Source organism: Anabrus simplex, chromosome 4 (assembly GCF_040414725.1).
Source record: "Anabrus simplex isolate iqAnaSimp1 chromosome 4, ASM4041472v1, whole genome shotgun sequence".
Lineage (NCBI taxonomy): Eukaryota > Metazoa > Arthropoda > Insecta > Orthoptera > Tettigoniidae > Anabrus > Anabrus simplex.
In genome coordinates this window covers 99,508,355-99,529,571 of record NC_090268.1, presented here as the reverse complement: position 1 = coordinate 99,529,571, position 21,217 = coordinate 99,508,355, and the positions used below count along the sequence as shown (strand labels likewise).

Sequence of the window (21,217 nt, the reverse complement as noted above, 5' to 3'; positions counted from 1 at the left end):
ATTAGCGCTCGTAGTGGTAGGAAAAGACAAACTGCTAATGCAATCGACCGGATAACGATGATTAAGTAAAGAATTGTATTTTTAGGGTTAAATAAAGAATCTATTCTCATAACTTATTATACAAAGGGAACTAAACAGTTTTGCAGTGTGAGTGAACGCTTTAGACTTTTTCAAAACAAAAATCCACCACACTCAATACACTTCTCCATACGTCGAAACCAGTCACTGAACCAACTCTGCCACTTTTCTTCGGTTACATTTTCACACTCTTGATCCCATTCTGCAAGAAGCTCCTCGTCGGATAAAAAACGCCGCCCTTTCAGCTTCATCTTAACTTCTGGGAAGAGTGCGAAGTCACATGGGGCAAGATCAGGACCGTGTGGAGGGTGACCAAGCACAGTCAACCCTGATCTGGCAAGAAAATCCATCATTGTATTGGCACGATATGCTGGAGCATTGTCGTGCTGCAAGAGGCAAGTGTTGAGCCGTGACCTTGGACGGAGCTGCTTGAGAGCCTGGATGACCTGAGGCAGACAAGTCTCACTGTACCACCTCGCAGTAACTGTCCTTTGTGATTCTAGCACAACCCGAGTCAGGATGCCCCGTTTAGTGAAGAATACTTCAATCATCCTTTTCTTCACTGACCTTACTTTCGCACACCTTGTTCTGGGATTTTGTTGGGACATCGTAATAACAAAGCCAAGTTTCGTCACATATAACGATGCTATTGACGTTACGTGAAGTCTCATTTTCAAACTGTTTTAGCATTTTTCGGCACCATTTCACTCGATGTGCCCTTTGTTCCTCTGAAAGTGAATGGGGCACCCAAAGGGAACAAAGCTTTCTAACACGGAGATGGTCGCGTAGAATTGAATGCATAGCCGGTGCAGGGGTGTGGAGGGTCTCTTCTACATGCCGATATGTCAAACGCCTCTCTTGCTGCAATATTTTCATCACAGCTTCAATGTTTTCCTCAGTCACCGATTCAGACGGTCGCTCAGAACGAGAATCGCCTTCTACCCCAAAATTTCCCATCTGGAACTCTTTGTACTAGCGGAAAATTGTTGTTCGATGTGGACAGTCTTTCCCCAGCACAGGGGTTATTTCCTCCAGGCACTGGTCAACAGTTAATCCACGATCAAAATTGTAGCGGTTAATTGCGCGATATTCACCTTTAGACCACACTGACATCTTAACTTGATTTCAATCCCACTGCTTGGTAACAACTGATGTGAAGGTCGCGCCTTACTGTTTTCTAGACAGGTTTTCACCCCTTTTCATCCTTCACCATAACAGGGGTGTACAGCCAACCGTTTTTGCGTATTGCAAAACTTTCCTAGTGCCAATGAATATTGAATTTTCACGACCGCATTGTAATCGAAACAGACTTTCAACGTATTAGGTCGTGTTACGTACATGTAGTACGTACGACCTAATACGTTGAAAGTCTGTTTCGATTTCCTAGTGCCCTTTGTAATGTACCTAAAATTCGTAGCTCATATCCCTAGGATGTTTTCAACATTGAGTTGTTTGCCTGTAGGGCTAGAACTAGGGATTTTTGCCGTACGGCGAAAACCGTGTAGTGTGAAAGGAGCTTTTGTGGAAATGGTTTGCGCTATGTCTTGGCTTTGCCTTCAGAATTAACATGGTATTAGATGTGGTACAGGCTGAGTGTAACTCAGGTCTAATTGCTCTTTCAGAAATGGGTGGATATGTTATTTCTGACCGGGAATCCAACTAAGTCCTTTCGGCAAGACGCACACACCTTAAACGCCTCAGTTAGACAGCACCTTATTGAGATACAGCATTTATCTGCTTAAAAATGGATAGGTACGGTAATCCATCTTCAGAACTGCGGACATTGGCGTTAGAATCCACCATCTCTTTAAATTAGCCACATCGCCAGCGCGCTCCGTCAAGTGAATGAATGCTGAGTGAGAGCAGACTTGTGATTCCCCTTGACATGAACTCATGGCTTCACTCTCATGAAGCCTCGGCATTGAACCGTCTCAAGTTTACATAAATATTTAGACGAAGGCACGTAACTAAATCCAACGAGAACGGTGCACTCTGCTCGCTTGAAGCAACAGGTACAGAGAAGCTGGCGAGTCAGCGGTGCTGGATCTCTCGGGTGCTTGTATTTCACTCGCTACAACAAGATCGAAAGCTCTCCGCTTCGCTTTTATTCCAGGTCGTGAGCATTGATCGCAATGTTGGCTTCGACGTAGAGGATTGTGAGAGGATTTTTAGTCTAACCTTAATGAGCACATCGAAATTACTTAGTTGGTTACATAAGTACGATAATAATAATAGTTGCTTTGTGACAGCTTTGATGATTTCTTCAATATAATCGGAATAATATCATTATGTATTAAGGTTTTCCTATATTATCGTATACTTCCATCCTTCATTCATGTTTTGAAACTTCAACTTAATTACTCAATATTTTATGAAGCACTTGTCGCAATGTTAACACTTTAGGTGGGGTTACTTTTTACCATTGCATTTCCACGTTAAGTGCAGTCAGTTGTCACAAAGTTACTCCCATTAAGTGGTTACTTAAGACTTCAGCTAAATATAAGAAGCTAATTTCTTTCTCAATCGTGATAATACAACACACTGTATATTTTTTAAACCCTCAGATATAAACACTTGAAATATTCGCATCATTCAAAAGAGAATAGTTCACGAATTTCAGTATAGATCTCAGAATTGTCACATTTACTTGAATCCTCTGTTCGGGTGTCTTTACTGTTCTTTGAGCGGCACTACAGCTAGGAATCTCATCTGCAGTGTCGAAATCAGAAGCTGGCATACCTCTATGTATCTCCCCTTTCTTCAACCATTAGTTGTCACTTCACCACTTTTGTGATTCGGGTGCTCAATGAAACTTACTTACAGCTTGTTTCACAGCATTATAGTCTACATCCATTGCGCTACTGTATAAGTGCTTCAGCACTTCTTTCTGGTTCAGAGGGTAAATACCATGTTTTCTAAATCAAGGACGTAGAATATTCGAACCATTTTCAACTAGTTACATCTTAACAAGAGATCGATATTCTTGCTTAGGTATAGTGGAACATCGTTTCCCGACTCCAGATTACTGAAAAAAGGCAATTTTAGAATACTGGGGTTACTTTGTGACAGAGCCATTGTTGTCACAAAGTTACCATTAAACTTCTCCTCTTTATTTTATTTTAACGTAAATAACTGAAAAAAAAGCTCTAAGCGACATGGGAATCGTGCATGTTTATCAGGAAATGTGAAATCAAGATTTCCACTAATTTCGATGTGTGTACCTCATTAACATTTTCTGTCGCCGACAAAAGTTACCTGCTATTCACAAAACCACGCGCTCACAACATCCTCAGTGGTATTGCTTGGCTTTCTTGGGTGTGTTCCGGCCTCTCACACAGACAGCTCTTCAGTTAGTTTCGTAGGGCTTAGTAAGCCCCGTCTCAGCCTTCAGTCCAGGATTAAAACTCCTGATTTGATCGGAAATCGAAATCAAGACCTCCGGTTAAGAGACAGCTACGTCATCAGTACAGTACATCACGGAATTGGATAATGGAATACGCTTGGATAGCACTCACTAATTGTTTGATGTATCTTCGGTTTCTTCCCTTGTCAGACAACCAAGCGGGATTCATCCGTGGATAATACGACGACCTGAAATAATCTTGGATATGTGCACTGGCCCGAAGGAAAACACGGACACTTTGATTTATCGGAGGCTTTTCCTGTACGTTGTTCGCCGGTATCCGGGTTCAGTCATCATTTACACGGATGGTTTGAGGGCAGAAACAATGATAGGTTTCTTTTAGCTCTCCCGGAAACCTGTAATGTGTACACAGCAGAGCTCTATGCTATCTGTGAAGCTCTGTGGTACTCACTGTCCGATGAGCGCTCACACTTTCTGCTGTGTACTGACTCATTGAGTTCGCTACAGTCTATTGATACCTGTTTTCCTCGACACACTCTGGTGCAGCGGATCCAGGACCTGCTGGCCGTGTGTTCGGATGCCGGCACCAGAATCACGTTTATGTGGCTCCCAAGCCACATGGGTGTAGAGGGAAACGAGTTAGCTGATCAGGCTGCCAAGGAGGTAGTTACGTTGCCCCGTTGCATCAAGGTTACAGCAAGTGACATTCGCTCTCAGCTGAGACATTTGATTATGTCCCATTGGGAGATGGAGTGGGAGGCGATTCCACTTCTCTTAGGGCTCCTCGGAGGGAAGCAGTGGTATTATGTCGTCTTCGGATGAGCCACGGTATAGTAAAACACTCCTATTTACTGAAAGGAGAACCCCCTCAGGTGTTGACTTGCGGCGACCATCTTACCGTGGTACACGTCCTTACGGAGTGCGTGGACCTGGTCGATCTGCGCCGTAGTCTAAAACTCCCGAGTACCATCTGCCTCATCCTGCGAGATGACGAGCAGCCAGCAGACCTCGTCATCCATTTTATGAGGGATAGTGATCTTTTTTACTAGTGTATTTCTGTTAACTGCGCTTTTTATCCCATTGACATATTTTAGTTCGTGTTTGTATGTTTTTAATGTGTTATTTTAACTTCTAACTTGAATTATATGTATGTCTCTCTGTACTTCCAGTCAATGCCTTATTCCATTGTCACCTGTATTTTTTCTAGAAAACAAGGCATTTCGAATTAGATCCACTGATTATTTTAATCTCATAATCACTTTGCATCACCATTTATTTTAAATTCTAGTCAGTGGATACATTTTAAAATGTTAAATATCATGTCGTTTTGTTCCCTCTCGTACCATTAGGGGCCGATGACCTAGCTGTTATACCCCTTTAAACAACAAACATCATAATCATCAACTCACCTAAGAGGTACCACTCCCCATTCGTGATGAAGTCCGAGAGATCGCCGCCTTCCTCGGAGTTGAGCACTAGGTCCAGCTAAAATAAATAAGTAGCCACGGTTATATCAATCAGGTGTAGTGGAAAAATGAAACAGATTTGACGTGCTCCACAAAACCATGCACTGACTGTACCCGCCATGCCCATGCTGCCTCCAGCTACTCAATGCACGACGCTACAAGCTAACACAACATCGAGAGGAAACAATATGACTTCTACATGAGGCTATTGGAACTCTTTATGCAAGTCAGACCTGCCAGAAGTAGACTTCTAATTGTGATATTTCTCCACCCTAACATTGCCATTATTCTCACTCTCAGGTCCATGATTGTTACGGATCGTATACGCCTAGGTACATCATTGCTACAATTTTCTCTGTGGGGTTAAATGCAAGACACAATCAAGTGCGTACAATTAAGTAGTTATACGAAATATCATATTGGCATTGAAATAGAAAAATCCTAATGGAAATAATTGCACCGGGCCAGTTGGTCGTGTGATTAGGGGTGCGCAGCTCTCTGCTTGCATCCGGGAGATGGTGGGTTCGAGCCCCACTGTCAGCAGCCCTGAAGAAGCTTTTCCCTAGATTCCCATTTTCACACCAGGCCTATACTGGGGCTGTACATCAATTAAGGTCACGGCCGCTTCTTTCCGCCTCCTAGCCCCTTCCTGTCCCATTGTCACCATAAGATTTATCTGTGTCGGTGCGACGTCAAACGAATTCTAAAAAAAGGAATGAATGGAACCGCTTAAGAGCAAGGACGCTAGGTTCCTTTCGGATAATTCAACATTAGCGTAATGTGATGTTAAACAAATACACAGCCAATACATAATCTGTTCAGCCATCCTATTAAGAATAGAAAATGTAATATTATTCTGTACATTCTTAAACAAAATTTGTTTGTAAAATAAATAAAAAATAATTTTAAACCTATGCCTAGGGCCTGATATTGTACAGCTACCAATGATTGTCTTTGAAAATATCTTAAACGTCTTGAATTAGTCGGTATTCAGGGGTAAATGTATTTTTGTACTGGAAGTTGTGGATTGTAAATATCGAAGCGTCTTTTTAGAACTGTGAAGCTGTTGTTTAGTTAAGGCGTTTGTTCATAAGTTTATGTTGGTATAAACCATGTCATTGTTTATTAATTTTTCTTCAGACCTTATTTATAATTACAGCTTCCCCTATACGTAGGAATTCTTCCACTGTATCCACCTCTTGGCACAGGCCAGAGCAAAGTGTAGCTTCTACCGAAGTCCCATTCTCATCCATGGGTGTGACAATATGAAAGCTGCTGGGGTATGGGTGGTGCTGAGTAATGACATTTGGAGCACAGCTAGTGTCTGACAAGTGTTATGAAAGGTGTTGCTGATAGGATCAGTCGTGCTGCAGTAGCACCTTCTGGTCTAGTGAGGAAAGCAATGGCAAACTACCTCACTCCTAATCCTGCCTAGTACGCCTCATTTGGGCTCTGCCATTGGTTTTTGCGGTTTCCCTATAACTTCATAGCCTTTGGTGGTGCTATTTGATGATCTAACCAGCTTCTGGGCTAATGACCTAACAGACAGACATCCACAACAATATTACTATTTTTGTGGGCAGAAATCCGGAAGACATTTTGTGAAGAAAGATATTTCAGTAAGAGTCTTCAGACATTTCGTCCATCAAAATTCAAAATTCATTGAAACACAAGATGCACATGTTTTTCAGTACAGTTGGACATGAAGTATGTAGCAAGTGGTGAACTGCAATTCATGTTTTTAGTAACCATGATTAACAGTAACTTCTGCCTTAATTTCTACGTTCAAGTCCACGTAGAAATTCTTTAGACAGTAAACTTGGAGTAAAAACATACTTTGTCCACAAATTTGAAAGGGGACCATGTACGCTTCGCCTTGTCGACCTCTTTCCGACGGATGCACCGGAATATTTTGAGGACTTGCGTTTCAATGTCACACATATAGATTCACAAAATATTTTTGTCAGCTCCATTTCCTAACTTACATGTAGATTTTTTTAAAATTCCTGGTAAAGGAAAATTGAATTATGTACACTTAGTAACAACAGCAGTATCATTCGTTGTATAAGTAGTAATAACGGTAGAAGTATGTATTCTTATGTGGTCTTGTATGTTTTGACACAATATCTAGACGTTATACCAATAGGTAATATGCCTTATGGTAGTAGCATGTATTCTTATGTGGTTTTGTATGTTTTGTCACAATATCTAAACGTTATACCAAGAGGTAATATGCCTTACGACATTACATATTTTCGCATGTTTTTTAATTACTTTGACTCTAGCTAACTAACTGGACTAAGTTGATGTACTATGGACCATTTTTTGTTCATCGCTACCAGTGCGTGGAAATGGAGTAAGACTGGCAATATTGGGAAGAGAAATATCACATACAGTTGTCTGCTCCATGCAAAATGCGATGCAAATCACGGTGTCCCCGCCTGATGCCTAAAGCGTATAGAGCAGATGCTTAGCGTAGAACACAATAGTCGACTGCTGAACCTCCTGTTTGCTAATTAATACAGTTATTTTAAACAAACTTCCTGAAGTATTATATTTAATCTGTATAAGTATTACTTGCACAAGAGAGCAGGTATCTTAGACGTCTTTCCCCAATCAATAATAGGAATCTTCAGATGCCAATGAACACCTGAAAGTATGATACTAGTTGTTCATTGTTCAATTAGTAATAAGGAAATATGCCTAAGACACACTGTCAGTCTAAATAAAAAAGGAAAACTTAAATGAAGAATCAAATGATGTTATTGTATTATTGTAAGTTGCTATTGAACTAAATAAATCCTAACTTCATAGAAATACATTTACGTAAATCGTGCACTTTTTGAATAGTTTGAAATTATCTGTATATTTCTATATATAAACGAATGTATGAAATAAGTTCTACGCTCTATGTCACTCATTTGTGCATCGATCCAAGATACAAACTAAAGAACTCTATTAGAGAATTTAAAAATGTCATTTTCACTTTCATCAGTCTTACCTTCAAATTGACGAATTAAGTTGGTTTATCGGTAATAACTCTTGATGGTTGAAATGTTTCGAAATATGTTTTCTGAAAATCTTCCATTTACTGAAAGTAGCTAATTATAAATAAATTGTAAGTAAATGTTAACGAGAATATACGTGTTTAGTCTTTCGTAACGAAAGGAAATATCTTTTTAGCATTTGATCAGAAAACATATTTCGTTTTTATGTGAACTAATGACGCGTCGGGAACTGAGTTACTACTGGCTCTAACTCTGTTCCAGATTTTCTTGAGTGTCATTGCATGTCCCACAACTGGCGGTCGTGATTTAACATTTTTAGGAGTTCCTTTCTTTGACGTTACAACTGATTTCTTATAAATTGATAGTGGTATTATATCTGACAAGTTATCTGCAGAGAGTTTAGAAGTTGGCTTTAAACATTCGGCACATTGACATGTATGTAAGTTATACGTGATAATGTAGCGTTTCTGATTTCGTAGGAAGACCATATTGTAGGAGAGCGATGAAAAATTCATCTTAAAATTTGCATTTATAAACGTAGAAAGTACGGATGTAATTAAAGTTGATGTGGCTTAATACCGTTGCGTGACGAACATACACAATGACGTTTTAGCTGGCTTCAGAAATTAAAAGGTAAACCTTAGCTAAATTTGATATATTTTGATCAAATGGTATGAGGAATATTGAATAAAATATTAAGGAGGACGTCGCTGAAAAAATATTTAGTATAACTTATTTACCTACCTCCCTTTTATAGTAAATTTTGTCGCTACAACCAAATCAAGACGTAAGAATTTTGATCATAGAGTGTATCATGTAGCTTCACTTCCCTATAATGTTACGACTTCTGCATTTAAATTTATATTACTTACTTTGAGCAATAATAACTTAACGACCGAATACCATATTTTCCTCATATGTTAGTTGCTCAATTTCAACACAGTCGTAAAGTGCTTCATTAATTGCTTACCATGTCACAGCAAATAATAAGTTATATTTTTGTGAATAGATTGTTGTTATATGTTAACTGACTTCGTAATATTTTAATTTACACTCCCTTTTCACCATTGAAAATCGAAGAAATTTCAAGAATTCTAGCAAAAGTACAATATATTTACTGGAAGAAACCAGTTTCACAAACGCGAAAGAGCATACATCGATGTAACATCAATTTAAGGTGATTAATAAGACGAAGTATTTGCAAATACAGGTGTGGCAAGGTAATGATATCTGTATATTCTATTTCCACGTGATGAGCTTATTAAGATTTCTGAAATGAATATTGTAATTTACTCACATTTATTCTGAAGAATCTCATAAGTTAACTGAAAATAAGTTGTACAAGGCACATTAGCTCCACAAAAATGTAAAATATGATAAATCAGAAATCAGACATTTGAGAAAATTTATGGCAACATATCATACCAACAGTCAATGTATCGGGTCTTCTCTTTTCGAGATCTCCCGGATATCACCGTAATTACTAAATCTGAGAATCTATGTTTGGTGTTACTTAGAGAGTATTTTCTTGCCACAAACATTATATTAGTATTATTCGTATGGTTAAAACTAGCTTCCATATAATATTGAAATTAAGACTTGATATTTATGAGATTCGTGTATCATACTAAATTAGTGTGGAATTCTTGAGCTGTTGGTATATACATTTGTGAATTTTTGTATGAAATAACGCTTTGCTTTAGAGGCTACTAAATATTATGGACGTTCAAATTATTAGTGGACACTTATGTGCGATATACTACATAATGTATCAGTTTCCCTTTACTTTACTAGGTAAACATATACGATCGTGCCGGATGCTTAGAGCCACTAGTTGATTCTTTAATCATATCGATTGATACGAATAATTGAATTGTCATGTTTTAGTTTTCAAATTGGGGATGGAACACTGACGGCGATATTTGTACTACCTGGTTGCCATCATAGGTCCAGCTACCGAACTTCATGTCACAATGTTGGTCATCAAAGGGGAACCACGTAATGTCTATCTTGCATGTGCTCTTGAAGATGCCCGGTGGAACGTACAAGCAGCTACCGTTATGTTTGACCACAACGTTCGTATGGTAGGTCCCGTCGAAACCCTCATCGGCACTTGTGGTAGAAAGGTTGGACAATTTTTATTGCGTTGACCAGCATATCAGCAGTTTCAAAAATATCAGGCCATTTTGGAAACCAGATTACAACAACAGACATTGATTGATTGTTTAGATTGTATTTAGAATCTTGATTATTTATATTTTTTGTTTACGTTTGATTTCTTGGTTATAATTTCACACATATATAATTGTTAGGCTTATGATGTTTATGTTGTGTTTTAATATATATAATTTATTTAGATAGTAAATATCTAAAAGTTGTTAGAACAACACAAAATATTCTTATAAAAATATCATTGTTATCTAAACTTACACTGTATATATGCAATTCTAGGAACACATCCTTCAACTCCATAAGGTCGTTTGTTTATTATTAAGTGAGATATTTCTAATTATCAAAGTTTACCCAGGCAATAGCGCTGTTACATTGAATGAAATACCTAATTATACAGGGATGAAGGTTGTTAGTTCAAATAATTTCATACATCGTTGTTCCAATGGAACACATGAAGTACATGTTTTTCTTTTCTGAAGTTAATTAATTCTGTTGGAAATACTAACTTCCTTATAGGAATAGCTAATGCTTGTCAATGAAATACTTGTATCGCGAAAAAGTTACAAATAAATACTACCATGAGCATTTCTTCTGGTTGAATTTATCTTTTGACACGTGCACGGAAGTATTGACAACGTACTTTACTATTTAAAAACGAGGACAAACTGTGAGCCTTAAATTTTTAAATTTTAAAAATTTCTCACACTAAGATTCATAACATTTTACAAATTAAGGCACATGTTTTCAAAATTGGCTTCTTCTCTCATTATAAGAGAATGATTTCTTGCATATTCATGCCATTTAATATATTCCTCAGATTTAAATTCCAACAGGTTTGTCGCTTTTTCATTTTGATATATGAAAATGAAGTTTGAGCAAAATATGCTCACAATAATATTTTCCTGGTATTTCTTAGAATAATCTATGCTCAAGTAAATAGTAACATTCAGGGTGAATGTTCCCCGTAAATTTCAGTATGAGAACCGAAACCAGGATATTTAATTTAGTCTTCGTTGCTTTCTTGAACGTATGAAGATGCAGCTTATACATCCTAATGTTTTCAATTAATTCACCGTTCAACCAGCGACAAGCTTTAGTTCGTCTAAAGCAAACTCTTGTGTTGAACACGTTGAACATTTCTCCTTCTCAATTATTTAATTGTGTTGTTTTGGTTTTGACTTTCTTTTATTTTGCACTGAATTACCTATTGCAAATTCCCTTTGTATAATAAAAGTAGTGAGTAATAATTCCGAAGAGACACCAATCACTAACGGTATGGAACACTCTCTGGTGAAGATATCAAGCTTCAAGTATTTATCAATTCTATTGCTTTTATTATAATGGACTTGGAAAATATTTTTTACATCTCTCCAAAATCATATAGGTTTTAAAAACTTTATTTGGTTCCAGCTGTACTGATTTAATTAAAATATTTTTTATTGGACCAACTACTTAATTCAGAAAACCATTTCCCTTTATAAACAAAAAAGGCATTATAAAATAAAACACATTTCGAAAGTGACTGATTAATATTTCTTCTTGAAGTATCTTCAAATTTATTACTTTTGAACACAATAGCCTACATGAATTGCTCCAGTAAGTGCATTTTTGACTTTCATAATGATGTTCTAATCATTTCTTAATGGGTTTGTAATATGAAGAATGCGGTTTTATGTTCAGGTAACTTCAATGCTTAGGGAGATAAAGAAATATGATTGTCTTCCACAATCGATCGGAAAGAAACTTATTCAAATATTGTAGTGCAATCACTGACAATTTTTCATATGGGTTTTGTTGCAGATCTCAAATGCTTTTACTCTATTCTACCTCGAGTGATGAACTCTAATAAAAATTGGTTTACCTTAGCGATTTGAAAAAATATGTTTACGGTTTAAGTGAAAACTTCAGAAACTAGGCCTCAAGTTTATTGATATAACCTTTTGCGCTAGTTTTGCATTATGCCGTGTGAATTATATGACAAACAAATAGAGTCGAACCTCTCTTCTGTGGACAGCGTCGCTTCTGTGGAAAAATATTCGTTCCGAGAAATTTTTGGCTGAAACAAGGTTGTAAAATTTAATCTTATCAACGACAAAGAATATCCATCTTTACTATAAGCATATTACTCTAAATAGTTTCTAATTAAATATTTGCGTGATAGATACCAGAAGTAATTTTACAGCCTTTGCAATCATTACAGCTTCGGGAAATAATCGTTCAACTTTGTCTGTGTAAATGTAGCATATTTTTTTCCTTTACCGCGGCATTCCCGAAAAGCGAATAAATAGTGTATTAAATACACTGGCGGAAAGTGAAATACCAACGCCAAGAAGGCTAAGCAATTATCTAGGTAACATATTAGTTTGATTAAAGTTTCCAGGTCACAGGTTCAAGTATGCGCAGGAGGACTGTGACATGTTGGTACATTAATAACCGCTTTAATCACCACGAGTTTGAATTCAAACATGCAAACGTTCATGCATTATGTTGTACAGGCGACGTATGTCATTTTGTGTGATGGAGGTCCACGCTTGCTGCACTTGGTCAGTCCAATGAGCAACGGTTAATGCTTGAATTGGATGACGCTGGATTTGTCATCCAATAATGTCCCATACGTCCTCGATGGGTGGAAAGTCTGGTGTTCTCGCAGACCAAGGCAAGTTGGGTGACAGCAGTGATATAAGGACGAGTGTTATCTTGTCATAAAACACCCCTTTGAATTACAGCACAACCGGTTCAGTCACTAGTCTAAGGTACAAATCCTGTGCCAAGGTCATTGGGATAACGACGAGAGTGCTCCTGCTGTCCAAGAAAATCGTTCTTCAGATTATAACTCCCAGTGTAGGACAAGTGTGACGACGCCGCAGATAGCTTGGTTCCAAGCACTCGCCTGGCCTGATACTTACAAACGTACGGCCCATCACTGGCACCAAGACATCTGAGAACACAACAGTTCTCCACTCCGCTCTCCAATGAGCTCTACCTTGTTACCACTAAAGTCGCAGATGGTAGTGATTCGGAGTTAGTGGCATTAATGTCACAGGACGTCTAGCTTCTACTGTACCTCAAATAATAGATCTGTTACAGTTTGCTGTGTCACTCTGGTGCCAGCTGAAGCTATTAGGGCTGCTGCAGATGCAGTACGATCCACCACAGCCATGCGCTGATTATGGCGGTCTTCTCTCTCTCTCTCTGTAGTGGCCCGCGTGCGGCTGCACCCCGGTCTTCTTGAGACAGTGCCTTCCCGTGACCATTGTTGCCAACACCGATGCACTGTGGATAGTCCACATCCATGCCAAGACTTTCTGCAATAATGCGTAAAGAGCATCCGCCTTCTCGTAGCCCCACTACAGGGCCTCGTTCAAACTCAGCTGCTGATTCTGCCTTTGTCGCCTCCTTAAAGGCATGCTTGACTCACACTACCTCACAACGTTAACACCGGACGGTGATTAACGCTCACGATATGTTCAGCACATATTTCAAGCATACTTGCATCTCTATTTTGATTATTCTAAGTAATTTCTAATTTAATATTTGCGTGATAGACATCACAATTGATTTTAAAGGCTGTAAAATCAATACATCTTCGGGAAATATTTGTTCAGCTTTGTATGTGTAAATTTGGCACTTTTTTACTGCGCCATTCCCGAAAAGCGAATAAATAGTCTATTAAACACACTGGCGGAAAATGAAATACCAACACCAAGAAGACATTAGTTTAGGCAAATCACGGTCCAGCATGATATACACAAAATCTTTTTAAAAACCTCAGATTATTTGAGATTTCTCGCGCTTTTTCTTGTAAAATTCGCCTACTCACTCAGTTTCTTTGCTATTAGCACCACTCTTCGTCGACTAGCGCCCAACTCTGAAAAAGCGTCTTTCAGATGTGCAAACGTGCCCCCGAATTTCGTTTTTATGGCAACTCACTTTTGGTGTTGGGATTTCATTTTCGACCTGTGTAGTTCCATTGTGTTAACCAGTAGTCACGATCTAGCGTGACACACACAAATTCCTTTTAATAACTTCAGATTATTTGCGATTTCTCGCGCTTTTTCTGGTAATATTCGCCTGCTCACTCAGTTTCTTTGCTCGAACGCACTTGAACCACTCACATACTGCAACGTTCACTTCTGCAAAAATTTACTTCCACTTTCTTTTCATCCTTCGATTTCTATTTTCCTCCCACTCACTTATAATTTCAGTGTTTATTATTCACAATTTTTGTTGTTGTTGCGTTTTTCCGCTCTTGAATACTTCAGCGAGCTTTCTCACTGGAAGTCCTTTCGCACTCTCCGTAATTATTTTTCTTCTTGTTTCGAGACGTAAACACGCTAGTCCCTTGTTTCTCATGCTTACTGGGCGACTGAAATGCGACGGTATTTCTGACTCAACAATTAGTGCATGTACAGTAAGTCTCTTCCTTGTCAAGTTTAACCAAACTACCTGACCCCGACCTTATCGGCGACAACCTGAATTATGAATAGAATGATGCAGACTAGATTGTAAAATACATTGGTAGCTTGTGAGTAAACAGTCAATAGAAACATTCCTGGGAAAATAAAATTCTCGGAAAGTACACTAATTAGAATGGAAGACGACCATAACGATAGGTTTAAGAAGAGACTTGTACAGAAGAACTACTGCATGGCTAGTAGGCCCCTACAGCATTGCATTGTCCATTTCTTTCCTTCCTTCTTTCTTTCTTTCTTTCTTTATTTCATTGGTCTCCAGATAGTACAATCATTAAAAAAATAATTCCTGTATGTTTACAGAATTATTTTAAAGGAAAGAATAATATAGCCCGGCGTAAGGAAGGTGTCATGGAATGTGTCAAGTGTCCGCTTAAGACAAGTGGAAGAGACTAAAGGCGATATCCGCTGTCCGGGATTCGAGGTGTCCGCTTGAATGAGGCTTATTTAACACTCGTCTCATATAAAATAAAACCGGTTCCGTGGAAAAAATTCCCGTATAGGGAGGTGTCCTCCAAATTTTATTTATTTATTTATTTATTTATTTATTCACAAAGCACAAGATACAGCTACAATGAGCAAATTTCACTTGCACTGCCAACAGACTATTTAACCAACGTAAACTTTCATAATAAAATATAACAAACATAACAAAATATAACAAGATCAGGTACACAGCCTACTAATAACAACTGTCCAAATCGAAAACCATAAGAATGTCCATATTCATAGCCAAGTCGTCGTGGGTCAAGATGGCGGTATAATCCCTTCACATCAACTTATCTTTAAGAGGCTATTTACACACCTCTCGAATACACTTTTATTCGATGCTATATCGAGTTCTTGTCTCCTGTTAATATTGTTAAAGAGTGTCGGGAGGCGGATTAGGAAAGATCGTTGAAGTATTGAGTGCTGAGTGTGGGGAATGTGGAGAAGGTCTTTGGTTCGGGTGGAGCGGGAAGGAACGCGGAGAGAGAAGAGTGAGACAAGATGTTCCGAGCGGTAATGCCCATTTAAGATCCCGTGGAGGAAACTCAGGTCAGCTACCTGTCGCCTGATGTGCAGCGGTGACATATTAATTGCCATTAATACCTGCTGCGTAGACAGATTTCTGAGCTTGGGGTTTCTGTTCCTTACAATTGCAGCAAAGAAGGACACTGCTCTGTCTAACTGCTTAGTATTGGAGGGAGAGGCTGTTGTCCAAATAGGAGAGCAGTAGTTTAAGAGAGGTTGAATGATCGTGAGGAAGAAGTGACGAAGAGCAATGGGGTCAGAAATTTCTGTGAAGCGATAGAGAATGCCTAGTAATTTCATGGCCTTGGTTGTATATGTTTCTATGTGGGTCTTAAATTGTAATTTTGTATCAAATATTACACCTAGGTCACGCTGTTGCGTAACTACGGTGATGGGCTTGTCGAGTAGGTAATATGATGTCGGTAGAGGAGATTTACGTAGTGTTATGGTCATGTGGCTGCATTTTTGTGGATTGGGGATAAGTTTCCAAGTACGGCACCAGTTCGAGAGGGCATTAAGTGAGGACTGTAGCAGAGCTGCATCTCCTGGATTCCTGATCTCCCTAAATATCTTGCAGTCGTCAGCAAAGAGTAGGGTATTGGCTGTTTCGTTGAGTTCGGACGGCAGATCGTCCACAAACAAAGAAAACAGCAAGGGGCCAAGAGTACTGCCTTGTGGGACACCGGACGTGACTGGTAACCATGAGGATGAAGTGCCTGATATTACCACTCTCTGCCAACGGTTATGTAGGAAGCCAGAAAGAAGGGTCAGAAGACTGCCATGTATATTAAATCGTTCGGAGAGTTTATGGAGCAACAGAGTATGGTCTACAGAATCGAAAGCTTTCGAAATGTCTACGTAGCAGATATCCAGCTGCGATTTAGCTGCAATGGCGTGTGATGCAAAGCTATGCAGAGTGGCTAGGTTTGTTAGACAAGAGCCACCTGGTAGAAAACCATGCTGCTTGGTTGAGATATACGGCAACGTGAATGCGAGGAGACGCTGGTGTATAATTTTTTCAAAGATAAAGGATAGTGTGGGGAGAATAGAAATTGGTCGGTAAGATGAAACATTAAATTTGTTGCCTGATTTGAGAAGTGGAACAATATTTGCCTGTTTCCAGGTATTAGGAAAATAGCCCGCGGCAAAACATCTGTTAAATAATTTAGATAGAGGGACGCAAAGAGTACTGGCAGTATTTTTTAGGAAAAGAGGACCTATAGTGTCGGCACCGGTAGCTTTGTTGATACGAAGAGTTTGAAGAAGGTCATGAACTTCACTTGGTGTGGTAGTTATGCTTGATAGGGTTCTGTTTGAGGCTGTACCAATGGGTGGGAGCGGTTGGTTTTGTAAGGGAGGGGAGAAGTTGGAGAAGAAATACCTGTTGAACAGTTCATTGCGATCGGCGCCGTCTGCTGTTGCATCGTTGTGGTTCACGCTGACAGGAATCCGCTCCGTCCTTCTTCGTGTGTTGATGAGACTCCAGTAGCGCTTGGGATTGCTGCGGACGTTTTCAGTGACAGTGTCTACGTGTGTTTTGTAGTCTCTTCTGACCATAAACCTCGCGTGGCGGCGGATTTTAACGAAAGTATTGTGAGTGTGTGGGTTAGGGAAGTCTTTCCACAGGCGCCAAGCTCTCCTTTTATTAAACAGTATCAGTCTGGTCTCATGTGATATCCAGTGTTGATGTTTGCTGGTAGTAGCCCGTTGTGCAGGTACGAAGTCTTTAATTGCAGCTTGCAGCCAGTCGTACAGCAGGTCAAGAGCCGATTCGATGTCAGCTATTTCGAGCAGACTCCAGGGAAGGCATTCCAGGGCACGACACATTGCAGGCCAGTCGGCACGGCGCCAGATGTAGGTAGGGCGGTAGGATGTCCTGCTGTGTGGCTTTGAGGAGGGGTGGGGAAGGAGGAGTGTAGCATCGAGGGACTGGTGGTCGCACAGGAAAAGGTTTCTGCCTGGGGTTATTGTTTTAAGTTCTAATGAGGAGAGTATGAAGTCCAGGGTGTTGGGTCCACGGGTTGGGTACATATTAAACTGTTTCAGTCCGAGGCCATTAATAAAACTGTCTATAAAGTATGTGTCACAGTTGTTAGCTGACAGTCCTGTAGTTGGAGAAGACCACTTTATAGACAGGTTAAAGTCGCCCATTAAAATTACTTCACCATGAGGGAGAGCTGCAATGACTGAGTCCAGGCACTGTTCAAGGTCACAGAATGGGCTGTTTGGTGGTCTGTAGTAACATCCCACAAGTACAGGGCGTCGAGGAAAGAGTAGCTCCACCCACACTAACTCACAGTTCCGTTCGAGATCTGTCCTCCGTTTACACGGTAACGCACTGTTCACTGCTAACATCACTCCACCACCTAGAGTAGCGCGATCACGACGGAATATGCTGTAATTAGCACTGAGTGGTAGTTCACTGTCACTAGCCCACGAGAGCCATGTTTCAGTAAGTCCGATCACGTCAACTTCTCTTAAGTCTGGCAGGGATAGTTCACAATCAGACAGCTTATTGTTTAGGCTTTGCACATTCTGACAATAGATATTTATGTCTGTTTTCATTTCACAAGTGGTGGGACCGGGGTTTAAGTGAACATCTCCAGCCAGTAGTAGGAGGCAAAGCAAGCCCCTAATCGCTGAGCGACCAGGCCTAGGCTTGTTCGGCTCAGAGCTAGTAGGGAGGCGCCTATAAGTCTGGAAAATGGCGCATCCAGTCAGAGAGAACGCCGGAATGTGGTAGTTTCTCTCTGCTAGTAGCCATGCAAAAGGAGAACTCACTTTTTCACTTGCACACGCCGATTCCTTAACTCGAATAGACCCGTGCAGAGAACCCGTAGGCGACCTGAGCGTCATGATGAGGATGAAATGATGATGAAGACGACCTGCCGGAAATCGAACCCGGGACTCCTGTGACCAAAGCCCAGCACGCTAATCATTTAGCCATGGAGCCGAACATAGGAAGTGCAGAGAGACGGGTACAAAATGCTTTTGCAGTTCTTTCCATTCTAAGTAAATGTGTATGTATGTTCAGTCCGTCAGCGCTTCCGCTGGTGGGATCCTCAACAGCTCTGCCATCAGCTGTCATAGATGGCCTAGGCATCACTGAAGAGGCGTACTAGGGAAATGAGGAGTGAGATAGTTTCCCGTTGCTTTCCTCACCTAAGTAAATCTACTGAAGTTTTATTATTCAATAAACATTTCATCGTGTAAATATAACATCAGTAACGGTAAACATGGAACGAAAACCACGTAAAGAATCTTCATTTTCACACACTACATATCTAAATGAAGGACTTGTGGAAATATATAGAGGAACTTTCAGGGCTTGTTCCAGTTTACAGTTTAATAATAGATTCTAGGAGTGCGTATCCAGAAGTATATTTGCCGTACCTCAATTATTGCCCTTATCTACATTGTACTTGTGCAATGTAGGGTTTTAAATTATAATAAAGCGTTAATGCTTAAAAACTTCGGTTTTACGGACAGTATGAATCATAATTATATCGAATCCGCATCGAACCGAAAGTTTAGTTTATTAACACGAAGGTATATATCATCCTGTAAATATTTATTGAAATATGCGTTACGAATTCTCCCAAAACTGGGAAACTTAAATTAGTTTCGTGCAAAATCGGAGAAGGGAAAGTGTGGCGTGTACTTGAGGCTACTCGTAAGGACGGTACTTTCCTATTTACCTCCCAGAAAAACTGAGGATAAATTGAATTCGCAAATTCGGCTATAGTGTTTATTTTCTTAGAATTACAGCCATTATTCGAATGCACCCGTATATACCCTTATCAGAGATACTTTCAAACATAAGGTGTAAGATAAATTTCTACGGACAACGTGAGGTGTGTGTAGGAAGTGTATTTGACACAGTAAAGCACTACTATCAACACCCTGCTATTGCCCATGTCAATGTTTTTCGTTTTGCTTTACGTCACACGCGTCGCGAGTGTTTGTAAACACATTTGAACTCGTTGCACACGAGTGACCGTCAGTCAAACAACCATGACACTGGTGTACAAATCTGTCACACAGCGCGTGTTTGTAAACATAAAGTTACGTACTGTGGATATTGACCTTCTCACAGACGACATGACATGATGGTAAAAATGGTGGAGCACTTCTGAATGGACACAAAGGACGGCCAAGCAACTGAGGCAAGTGTTCGTTACGGTCATTAAATGCTCGCAGACATGCTTCACAGCAACGAATTCATGATGCTCGAACACGTGCAAAACACGTACGTATCCAATCGCAGGATACCACGAACCTGCTATGCTGGCGTACGAAGAACACACGCACGGTATTCCCTGCCTGTCGTAAGAGGCGGCTAAAAGGGACGACCAAGGGATGATTGTCTTGGAACCATGAAACTACTTGTGATTAGTAACACCGCGCGGAGAACATCATGGGTCGCTTTTACTTGCGCGTAGTACCACTATATTAGGTACCAAATAGGTTTGTGATTAGTAGCACACAGGAGCACCGTGCGGTCGGCTTTTGCAGTACCTGTGATTAGTACCACCATATGAGCGGGACAATGGGATGATAGCTACCATGGTTCTACCTTGCCTATGATTAGTACCCACTATATGAAGAACACCACGGGATAGTGCAAGGTCCCTGTGATTAGTATTCTTATGTGATGAACACCATAGGTTTGCGTTGCCTGTAAATGGCGCCGCAAAGTGAGAAAAACATAGGTCTGTATTATATGTCGAATTTTATAACCTGTGAGTAGTACAATAATATGTGGAATACCGCAAGTCTCTGCTACTTTTGATTAGTACCGCAACATGACAAATACTATGGTTCTACTTTCCTAACGATCCGTACCGGTATGAGTGGCCGATAACTTAGATTTTGGACCCCGTTTAGAGTGCAAGTATCATCGATTCAGTGTTATGCTATAGCAGCAGTCCCTTAGTCAGTAATCCTATTCTTTTACGTCAGTTTCTGTGAATGTAAAGCATTGCGGGTCGCATCCACTGATTGTTTTAAATTTATGTCCAACCATTCATTCTTCGTTCTCACGCTTTGAATTCTGGTCAGTGGAGAATTTTAGACTTTTGTCATTCCATTTCGTCTCATTTCGTACCATTACGGGCCGATGAACTCGATGTTAGGCCCCTTTAAACAACAATCATCATCATCATCAATCGTAGGATACCCCTGCAGCATTAAATATCTTGTTGTAGCTCATTTTTCGTGTCGATTTCTCTTTAAATAAACCAAACTCTTAATATGGTCCAATAGGTAAACATTTTGAGGATTTCATTCAGGAGACCTAACTGGCTACGTAATTGGTCCGTTGCACCCTATCCAACGGCGTGGAATGTACGGTTGAGTTATTCACGTACACCACGTTCCACATGTTCATGCGCGTTTGCAATGGTACATTGTCAGGACATACTGGTAGTTCATCCTTGAGAAACGTTAGGTAATTTGCACCCGTTAGATTCGTGGGTAATGCGTGAGGCAAACGAGGCAATCACCAATGACAACGGCCCACACAATCGCTGTAAATCGCCGTCGTAAATGTCCCTGCTGAATCGTATGTCGGTTAAGTATAACCCATGCATAGGTATTATGGAAATTTAACACGCCATTCCTCGTGAAAAAGGCTTCGTCTTT

General features: G+C 40.0%; 1 protein-coding gene across 1 annotated transcript in view; it reads right to left on the bottom strand.

Annotated features, from left to right (window-relative positions):
- LOC136872184 (neuronal acetylcholine receptor subunit alpha-7) overlaps positions 1–21,217 on the bottom strand; it is a 511,170-nt gene that overhangs the window by 310,777 nt on the left and 179,176 nt on the right. Inside the window, exons 8-9 of the mRNA XM_068227358.1 lie at positions 9,848–10,028; positions 4,852–4,927 (exon numbers count right to left, since the gene is read on the bottom strand). Of these exons, the coding sequence (XP_068083459.1) occupies positions 4,852–4,927; positions 9,848–10,028 (257 nt within the window). The remainder of the gene's footprint in view (positions 1–4,851; positions 4,928–9,847; positions 10,029–21,217) is intronic.